The 10,425-nt window shown below is 56.8% G+C and overlaps 1 protein-coding gene across 1 annotated transcript in view; it reads left to right on the top strand.

The window, feature by feature from the left end:
* The window catches only part of LOC119156265 (ribosome-binding protein 1-like), a 4,985-nt gene extending 488 nt beyond the window's left edge, over positions 1–4,497 (top strand). Inside the window, exons 2-8 of the mRNA XM_037405867.1 lie at positions 200–268; positions 814–962; positions 1,187–1,309; positions 2,322–2,474; positions 2,811–2,929; positions 3,725–3,878; positions 4,301–4,497. Of these exons, the coding sequence (XP_037261764.1) occupies positions 200–268; positions 814–962; positions 1,187–1,309; positions 2,322–2,474; positions 2,811–2,929; positions 3,725–3,878; positions 4,301–4,414 (881 nt within the window). The 3' untranslated portion in view covers positions 4,415–4,497. The remainder of the gene's footprint in view (positions 1–199; positions 269–813; positions 963–1,186; positions 1,310–2,321; positions 2,475–2,810; positions 2,930–3,724; positions 3,879–4,300) is intronic.
* The last annotated feature ends 5,928 nt before the right edge of the window (positions 4,498–10,425 follow it).

The following is a 10,425-nucleotide window of genomic DNA, read 5'->3' as shown; positions in this document are numbered from 1 at the left end:
GGAAGCCTTGGCCAAGCAAGGCAAAGGGCTTAGAAGACTCAGCAGAAGGAAAAAGAGAAAAAGAAGAAAGAGGAAGCTGTTGAGAAAAAAGGAAAAGGAAAGAACATCAAGAGAAACCTAATGGACAGGTCCCAGAGGCGCACCAAAGTGCTCCAGTGGTCAGCTGTGTCACCCTAAAGAAAAGCAATTGTTCTTCCAGCCCATGAGGAGCAGAAGCATAATGGACCTGTCCAAGAAGGTGGCTGCATCCAGAAGAAGAGCGAGCCAGGTAAGGCCAAGTTCCTCTGCATATATCCCCGTCGGGTAAGCCGGCAGAGGGATCGGAGAAGGGCTGGAGTCATCTCGTTCCCTTAGCAAAGAGCTGGAACGAACCTGCCTGGTGAAAGGCAGGAGACGACCTTGCTGCTCTGCATCACTGGCACCGCTGCGTGGAGCGACAGTCCCCCAGCGAGGCTGTGTCACAATGGAGTCCAGCTTCTGATGCCCACCACGTCTCTGCTCCCTGGCTTTAGCAAAGCGTGCCCAGCTCCGTCTGGAATCGATCAGTGTGATGGAGGGCGGTGGCAGGGCGGCAGGAGCAGTAGCAGAGCCAGGCAGAGGTGGCAGCTGGCTCAGGGAACGCTTGTCTGTGGTGAGCGCCGTCCCCAGCGCTCGTCACATTGCTTTCAGTTAGAGAGGTATCAAACTTGGCTGTGGACATCTGGGCGGTTGCTGGCGTGAAATGGCAGTTATGGGGTTGAAGTCAACTGAGGCGATGCTACTCAGCCCTGCCGTTGGCTCGAGCGCTCCCAACCCCTCCTCTCTCCTCCCCAGCACCTGCGGACTCGGATGGGCCCCTCTACCTGCCCTACAAGACGCTCGTGTCCACGGTCAGCAGCACGGTGTTCGGCGAGGGGGAGGCCCAGCGGCTCATCGAGATCCTGACGGAGAAAGCGGGCATCGTCCAGGACACCTGGCACGCGGTAGGGCTGCCAGCAGCGTCGCGTCCACCAGGGCTGGGCCAAGCCTCCGGGGGTGCGGAGGGGTGAAGGCAGCCCGTTTTCGGGCAGGCTGTCCCCCGAGGGGCAGCCTTAGAGACAGGAGCTGAATTTTCCCTGGGGCAGAGGGCAGGACCCTGTGCGTGTGGGGTGGAGGGGTTGGATGCGGAGGTGGTGGTCCCCGCTGATGTGCCACCCTGCGCCGGCAGGCCAAGCAGAAGGGTGACCCTGTCACTGTCCTGAAACGCCAGCTGGAGGAGAAGGAGAAGCAGCTCGCCACCAAGCAGGAGGCTGCAGCCGCTGCCAGAAACAAGGTGGAGGAGCTGAGCCAGGTAAGTGCCGCGCAGCCCTCCCGGCACCCCTGGCACGGGCTCTGCGCCTCACGGCTCGCCGTGTGCCTCCCTCTCCCCGCGTCTTACCCGCCCTTGGAGGTGAAGCCCAGGGGTTCTCTGGGCCCTTCATCCATTTGCTGTTTTCTCCCCCAAAAGGGGAGGAGATGCCCACCTGAGCTCCTCTCCTGGGCCTGATCCAGCCCGGGGAGGCACGTGCCCTGTTGGGCAGCCGCAGCTGGAGGGGGCTAAAGCCGTGCCCGTAAGAGACTGCAGCTTTCTGCTGCTTTCCGGAGGACAGTAAAGCCCTTCTCATCTCTTGGCAGAGCCCCTGAGCTGAGAAGGTGTTGATCAGTCCCTTTTTAAGGAGCCTGGTGCTCTTTACAGCCCCCTTGCCTGGCTCAGCCCCTTGCCTCCACCTCTCGTTGGGTGTTGAAGTCAGAAGGGACCCCCGGCGCGTCGTGCTCAGCACCTCCTGCCCCGCAGCCGCCAGGACCCTGCTGCAGCAGGTCCATCTGCCTGCAGGCAGGAGAGGAGAGGGCGAAGCCACCCTGTGCACTGAGTGCTGTGCTAAGCCCCGGCCTGTGCAGGCAGCCCAGGGCAGCGGCACGGCATCACCCAGCCGGCCAAGAGAGCACCCCTGCCTTGGCAGGGGGCGGAGGGGGGGTGTGTTTGGTTTGTGGGGGTGTTTTCTTTTTTTTGTTTTCCTGCTTTGCCCCAAACTTGATGTGATGATATTGATCCTGGGGCCGGGGAGGGGAATAAAATTCCAGGCTGTCACTCCTGTCTCTTAGCTGGCCCAGTGTGGAACAACAGTGGCATCCAGTGGCCACTGAGCCCAAAGCTTAATGCAGGAGGAAATGTAAGTGCGGAAGGGTGTAGCTGGGCCTGGGGGCAGCGCCGAAAGGGTTACACTTCTTAAAGTCTTCTGAGCCAGGAGGCCACTTGTTTCGAGTCCCCTTAAAGCAGGGGAGTTCCTGCGCTGAAACTGACCGGGTGGCTTCTCTCCTCGAAGGAGCTGGCGGCCGAGCGGGCCAAGGCGACGGCCGTGGAGGGCAAGCTGAAGGAGCAGCTGCTGGCCCGCGAGCAGGAGATGGCAGCGGTGCAGGCACGCGTGCAGGCCAGCTACCAGGACCATGTCAGCGAAACGCAGCAGCTGCAGGGCAAGGTGAGCCCCACGCGGTGCTCTGCAGCTTCCTCCGCTGGCTGCCGGCTGGCCCTCGGTGGCAGCTGCCTGGTCTTTTGGAGAAGACCGAGGTGGGCGAGGGGGCCAGAGCCTCGGGGAGGGGCGAGAGCCCCGCAGTGCTCCTGAGCCGTGGTGCTCACGCTAGAAGAGGGATGTGGGAGCATCCTCACGGGATGCAGCAGCCGCAGGGGCTGTCAGCAGCAGCAGACACCTCGCTGTGGCTTCCTTGCCAGTCCCTCTTGCCCATGGAGTGGGCTCCTCAGGGGAGAGCTGAGGGGCTGGCAGCAGCGGCATCAACCCCTGTTGGTCTCTCCCTAGATCCGCACCCTGCAGGAGCAGCTGGAGAATGGCCCCGACACGCAGCTGGCTCGCCTGCAGCAGGAGAACTCCATCCTGAGCGATGCCTTCTGCCAGATCAGAAGTCAGATGGAGAGCAAGTAAGACTAGGGGTGGGGGTGGGGGCAGAGCCTGGGGCCGCCCTCTGGCAAGCCCTGGGGGGGGCTGTCCATCATGATTGGCCACCCCCTTTCTGGAGGGTGCTTCTACAGACGCCCCAGCTAGCTGGAGGTAGAGGAGGGAGTGAGGAAGAGATTGCCAAATGGCTTCTGTGGGCCTGGCAGGGGAAACAAGGATGCTTTTCCCAAGTGGAAGGGCAGGGGAAGCCCTCTCTGCTTTGGAGTCACCTGTGCTGATGCTAGCGGAGGGGGCAGAGGGGACCAGAAGGCACTGCAGCATTTCTCCACACTTCGGAGAGCTTGTGCTCACCAACTTCAGAAGAAATGTCGCTGGCTCTTTGATGGGAGCGGTGCTGCAGAGAAGCGAGACCTGCCTGGTGCATACAGAACAACCAGGAGCTAGGGAGAAGAATTTGGCGCTCCTTTTTGTAGAAAGTCTGAAATGGCTGGTGATTAACAGTGGTCAGTTAATTACAGAGCAGACGCCAGCTGCTTAGAGTGCTTTCTCCTGTGTCTGGGAACACAGATCCTTGCGTCTTCTACTTCATGAGAAAGAAATGTCTCCTGTGATGGAAACGGAGCTTTTGAAATTGATGTGTCAGCTCCTTCCACCCCATCCCTGAAGGACCAGGCGTGTCCGAGAAACAGGCCAACACAACCGTTGAGATGTTTCAAGCCCTGTTATCAGGCCCACCAGGAGGATGTGTTCCCCCTGGGTAACGCCAGGGATGCTTGACTGGCCTGCGGGCTGGAATAACGCTGCTTCTGTTGGTGCAGGCAAAACGCTGAGGTGGCCAGGTTACAGGAGTGGTGCGGCAAGCTGATGAACGAGCTGTCTGAGAAGTCAGAGGTGCTGCGGCAAGAGGAGCAGCTGAGGAAGAGCTGGAAGATGAAAGTGGCGGCCTTGGAGAGGCAGATGGAGCAGCTGCAGGTCAGGCAAGCGCCTGCAAACCTGCTCCCGCCGGGTGTGAGGGTGGGGGGGGAAGCCTAGGTGGTGCACCGTGCTGGGTGGTAGCCTCAGGTGAGAGAGGAAACCCAGTGGCCCCTGCCAGCGGGTGCTCACGAGGACGTGGGTGCTCCCTCTCGACTCTGAAGCCCTTGGTGCAGGAGGTAGAGCTTGTGGCTTTGTTATTGTCACCGGGGTGTGGCTGGATTTGGGGGTTTAGGGGTGTTTAAAGGACACCTCCCAGGTAGAGCCTCTGAGCACGCCGCTGGAGCAGTGGCGCATCGCTGGCTTGTGGCCACCGAGGCAGCTCAGTGGAGACCTGAGGTGACCCCAGATGTTTTGGAGGGGGGAGTCGCCAGATGGCCAAGGGAGACTCAGGCAGACGCCTTCTTTTGACTCCCATGTAGGAAAAACTAGGAAAAAAAAAAAAGAAAGAACCGGGGCCAGGCAGCAAGCAAACTACAGGAGCGACTGAAGGTTACCCAGGACCAACTGGCCAAAGGGAGACTGAAGAAGTGTAAAGAACAGCTTCAGGAAACGGTACTTGTGGTGGCCGCAGCCATCCCTCCCCTTGGTGCTGGTGGAGGGCAGGGGGAAGCGCGTGTCAGGCGGTGGTTGAAAACCGGAGACAAGGTGGCACTTGCTGCCAGAAACCATCTGGGTGGCTTTTGGGAAGCTCTGGGAGCACAGGAGATGGTGGCCATGGTTCTCCCTTCTCAAAAGGCAGGACCTGGCCCATCTGTGAAACGCTTTGATGCTTGAGCTGCCACGAGAATAAGGTTGAGACCCAGTTGAGTAACCCACCTCTCTTTTCCTTCTCCAGGGGGAAGAGGACAGCGTGAAGGAAGGGACTTCAGTCTGACCAGTCTGTGACCTAGACCTTACCGTCACCTTACCAAAATGCCTTACACATTCCTAAAACGAAAACTAAAAATATATGCCTGATTTACTGTAGAAAAAAGTTGCAAGCCATTCGTGACCTAAAACCTAGTTTTGAAACTTAAAAAAAACCCCAGACACAAAAACCCAACCAGTAAACACTGCAGGCGTATGTTTGTAAGAAAATCGTCATACTGTTTTGTACAGCTACCGTTTGTTCCCAAGGGCACCGCACCGACCACATCGGGGCAGGCAGAACCCACAAATCTGTGAAAAGGGAAGACTCTGTTTGTACATCAACTGGTGAAATTTTTTTTTCTTTCTTTTTTTACTTTTTTTGGTTTGTTTTGGGTTTTTTTGTTTGTTGGAGTGCAAGAAGTGTGAAAGTGAGACCCAGCATGGAAGGAAGCCTCTCTTTGATGGGTGGCTCTTGGCACGTATCCTTTTGTGTATTTCTGGGTGTCGACGCATTTACAATGATGTAGTGAAAAGAGCTTATTCTTGCTTCATTTTCCGGGTTATTATTTACTAATTTTTTATTAAGTTTGCAAGCCAGCCAGGTGTTTGGAGTCACTGAAGAAGGACCCTGCTGTGGCCGGGAGCAGATCCTTTACTCCCCGCCTTGCTTGCTGTGCTGCAAACAGCCACCCCCTCTGTTTTTTCTCCAAGATACGCAAAGGAGAGAAGCCTTCCCTTCCAGCCACGAGTGTTCTCACACTGGCGGTGCACCCCGAGGTCCCCTGCCACGGGGTCAGGCTGAGCGTGGGGACAGGGCAGAGCAGCACAGCCTCGCCAGCCCAGCGCAGGCTGCTCCTGCTCTCTTAAGCCTCAGCGCACCCCTGAAATTCTGTCCCTGCGGGTGCTGCGTGGTGGTGGTCCTTGGGCACTGCCAGGCTCTTCAGCCTTCTCTCTCCCCTTCTTGTGGCTTTCCTGTTGAAACTCCACACAAACCCACCCTTTTTTCGCCTGGGTTTTCTTCTTTTTAAATGAAATTTTCAAGTTGGTTTATTGGGAAATGGCAGAGACCACATCACAGCTTGGTGCCTGCCTCCTCACAATAAAGCTGCTGAGCCCGGCGCTGACATCAGTGGGATTTGAGGAGCTGGTGGGGGGAAAAGGCCCCCAGAGTACCTCTGGGGTGTGTGAAGAACCAAGGCCAGGAAGGGGGATGAAGGCCAGACCCGCCTCCCTTTTGTTCCCAGAGAAGTCTGCGTGTGCTCAGCCTCTATATTAGACACACCAGAGATTCCACGCAGGCAGGACTGGGTAGACACGTGTCCTGTCCCCCCAGCACTGCAGCTTTGGGGGTCACGATGGAGAAGGGATGTGCAAATCACACTTGGGCTCTGGGGTCTTTGATCAGGCAAGAAGATGGGGTCCTGCTGAATTCTGGCTGAGGGAATGGCAAGCTGAGAGCCCCCACGCAGCCCCCCACTGCCCCCCAGACCTGCCTCCCACCCTTGTCCAGAGGCACCGAGCTAGCTGGGGCTTCGCTGACTGAGCAAGGGCTGCCGCCCCCAGAAGCCGGGGCACCCATCAGTGCTGAGCTCGTCAATGCTCATTGCAGAAATGGGCTGAGCACCTTTGGGGGGTCACGCTGAGCCGCGAGAAGGACCACCCCCGCCTCCCCAGATCCGGTGGGTGGCTCGGTGACACCCCTCCATCACTGCCTGCAGTGCCTCTCAGGATGGGAGGTGATGGAGCGCCGCACCTGGCCAGAGGGCTGTGTGTCCCCGGGAGGTGGTGGCCCCAGCCCCTTGCGCGGCAGCTGAGACCCCACGCACTCACTACAAGCCTTGCTGCCGCTGCAACCCCCAGCCCTGTTGTACGTGCATAGGCTGCATACCCGACAAGTACCCCGGGCTCTGGCAGGTCCATCTCCCCGCACCGGAGGGACAAACCCGGTGAGCAGAGCTTTTCCCCGCAGCCACCATTAGCCTTCAGTTTCTCTACCTGGGCTTTGCGGCGCATGGGAAGGACCTCATGAACCAAGGACGGCCAGTGACAGCACTGTCATGTCTGCAGCATGCCTGGCCTGATACCTTTTGCCTTTGAGATCCTCAAAAAGTCAGGGAACGCCTGGATTTTACCAGCATTGCAAACTGAGCTGGAGCAAGCTGTTGGGCGTAGCGGGGTGGCCATCACCCTCGGAGAGCCCCCAGTAGCGAGAGCCCCCCAGCAGCAGGTGCAGCAAAGTGATGCGATCTTTCCGCTTTTCAGCTTTTTCTTTTTTGCTTTTGCAGCAGCGATTCCCTTGATTGTGAGCTCTTGGGCAAAACAGGGCAGATGGTACCCAGGCGTTAACACAGAAGCAGCAACAAAGCCCCCAAACCAGCCAATGCAAGGAGGGCAGCCGGTGTCCCAAGTACACTAAGGGCTCTGATGATGCTCCAGAAACTGTGTGAGAGCAGATTTGGTGTCCCCAGCATGGGGGGACATTGATGCCCTTCCAGGACACGTCGCCGAGCTGGCTCTTTTAGGAGGAAAGATGGGCAGATTCTTGCTAAGCAAAGCTGAAAAACCTCCCATCTCTTTGGGGAAAGAGGTTCAGCTTAATTTTCCACACCTGAAGTGGTACTGCTGGGATTTTTTTCTTCCCGCGGCACCTTGGTGGAAGGGGAAGTCCACGCTGAGGGGGTAGGGAAAGCCAAGCCTTGCCCACCAGCACAGGGCTGAGCACTGGCCAGCCCCTGCTCTCCTGGGAGCCCGTGGCGTTTTGCAACATGCCTGCTTTGCTGGGGGCACTCGCGCTGTCGGCTGGGCACCTGTCAGCCTGTGACTCAGGGCAGGCCGATCGGCTGCTGGGATCCGCAGGTAGATGGGCTGCTGGGATCCGCAGGCAGGCACCTAATTGGTAAAGATGAAGCAACTGCCCAGCCGGGGGGATTTTGGATGGGAATGCTGGATCCTTCTGCCCGATTCCGGCCACGGCGGGAGTTACCTTTCAGCCTGGCTATGTGACGGGCTTATCAAGCCACAGCTTAGACACCCAAGGTCACCTTTGCTGGAGCCGCTAAATTGTGTTTGCAGCACCTGCTGCTCACGCTCAGGCCTCAATTACCAGTCTCCATGTCCCATCCCAATCCTGTCCCCAGGGTCATGGACAAAAATGGCTGTTGGGAAACCCTTGCCCGCACGTGGACTTGAAAGGGTTTCTACCCGCTGTGCTCTTGCTGCAGCCAAGCTGCCCTACCTGGGCTGCAGTCCTGCTGAGCTGGCGTGGCTCTGAGCTGGGTCCGTCACCTGAACCCCTTCGCCTTTTTCTTCTTCGTGTAGTCCTGCCGGGAAGCCGTTTCCTCCTCAGCAAGTGGCCAGGCTACAGCAAGCGTTCCTCATGTTCTCTCTCCCTGCTCGCCTTGCCTTTTCAAAAGGTCTGGGTGACCTGGGAGAAACCGTAACGGAAAGGATTTCAACAGCCACAGGAAGAAACATTTTGCTTGCCACAGAGTCTCCAGCGGCAGCAGGATAAACAGCCTTGGGAGATAATAAAATTGGGCCCACTGACTCCATGGCGGGGACAAGCCTGAAGCATTATAGCTCTGAAGGTTGCCAGCTACTGCCAGCCGTGGCACGCAGGAGTATTCCAGAGGCCAGAACAACACCTGGGCACTTCCTGCGAGCGCCCCAAAGCCCCTTAGCTCAGACTAAGCTGCGGGAGCGCACCTAGCCAAGGCCTGAAGTGCCACCTCAGGCTTCTCATCCCTCAAAAGATCCCTGGGACTAAGGCACTTTGGAGGCGAGTCCCTGATGCGAGCGAGGGCTTTCCCGTTGTGCAGACTGCACTCCTGCCTGCCAGGTCTGACATCCTTCCCCCTTTGCAGGGTTTCTCCTGCTCCCTTTCCTAACCGAGGGAGGAAATCCCAGGCAGAAGTCCCCCACGGCGTCACCTGGGCTGGCTGTCTCTTGGAAGATGCCTGCAGTCTGGAGGCGCGTCATCAGGTGGATCTGGGGCTGGGAGTTCCCGTGGTTTGTCAGGCAGCACCAGTCCCACTGTGTCACCACATTTCCTTCTCAACCTGCACTTTGGACAGAGACCAGTCCTGCAGACACCTCGGCAAGGACGAGCCCTGGATGAGGACGACAACGAGCCGCTTTTGGGTGAGCTCAGAGCTGACTGAAACACAGGCGAAAAGCCCCAGCACAAACCAGGCCGCTTTGCTTTTCTCAAAAGTCACAAAGCTTCGCTCTGGCGGATCTCTTTGCATCGGAAACCCTTGTGCTCCCAGCGCGGTGACCCGCACGGGCGCCAGGTCAGAGCAGTCCGTCACCGCCTGCCTTTGAATTCAAGGTTTGAACCGCGCAGCGTGGCCAGAGAGGGCACATGCTGCGTGAGGTCATGGACCACCATTTCCCTGGCCCTGCGGCTGAGCCAGCGCAGCCTGCTGCTGTGCCGGGAGCGGCGGGGACAGTGCCGCTTCTGTCTCGCAGAAGCATCTGACCCGCTAGTAAGTGCGTATGAGAGAAACGAAGGTAGTTCTAAATTCAACTATGCCAACAAAAGCCGTTTTTATAGAATCCCTCAGGCTGAAAGGGAACTCAAGGCACTTCACAACAAGAACACTGACCCTCTAGAACGAGTGAACCTTTAACTCTTGTTTCCTGCACCGCGAGTTTACAAGAGTGGATTAGGACGATTTCTCCAGAAAAGTGTGTCTATTTTATCGCTATTTCGCTTCAGAATTAGCCTTTATAAGTACTGCTCTGCAACTGCAAGCACGAAGAATTTAACCCAGTTTTGTGCCAACAGGTCGTTTTAGCCTAACTTTCACTAGAGGTTTTCACTTTTGTATTTAATGGTTACAGGGGAAACGGGTTCTGAGCTTGGCAATTTGACCAGTAGCCTCCAAAAGACTGACTGAATTTTGCTTTTTACAGTTTAGAAAATTAAGAGCAGGAACCAGATTGTTCTCACCCCACCCACCCACCCACCCACCGCCCTTTCATCCCGTGATACACTGACACGTTGCAGCACTGGACCAACAATTTTGGGAGACCTTTAGTGTTAATCCATCGGGGACAGTGTTGGGCTGCCGGGCAACCCATGCAAATATTAATACACCAAGAGAAATCCTTAGATGGGATTTATTGAGGGTCATTTGTACATACGAGCTACATCTCCAAAACCTACTCTACCAGACAGCTTCCCTACAGTTAGGGAAACCCTTGCCTAGAATGGTTGCTTTACATGACTGATCTATTGAAACATGGAATGCCTGTAGAGTTGTGGCACTCCATGACATCTACACGGGACTTGCTTCAAGAGCTACGACCAGGGAGCCTCCTGGCTTCTCAGCCATGCAAGCTCGGTCAGGTCCTCTGGCCCGTTTGCTTGGCATTCATGCTTTCTGCCTAAAAAAAGAGGCAAAACGCACAATAATGCGGCATTCCAACATGCTAGTAATCAATCAAACACACTTGGTAGTAACATTAGAAGAGGCAATCGGGTCACCCAAGCAGGTAAGTCCTGCCTTAGCTTAGGCATTTGGATGGTTTTCCCCGACGGGTGTCAGAGGAGACATCTGGCTACACGCCAAGTAGCAATGTAGAAACACCAGGGAGAACGTTTTCACTACATGCGTGCTCAGACCGTCCCCTTGTCACCGCAGGCTCTCTCAGGAGCGGATCTCTCCTTTCTAGGGCTACCCTGGATACG

Source organism: Falco rusticolus, chromosome 12 (assembly GCF_015220075.1).
Source record: "Falco rusticolus isolate bFalRus1 chromosome 12, bFalRus1.pri, whole genome shotgun sequence".
NCBI lineage: Eukaryota > Metazoa > Chordata > Aves > Falconiformes > Falconidae > Falco > Falco rusticolus.
The sequence above is the reverse complement of the archived record's forward strand: the minus strand, read 5'-3'. Positions and strand labels throughout refer to the sequence as shown.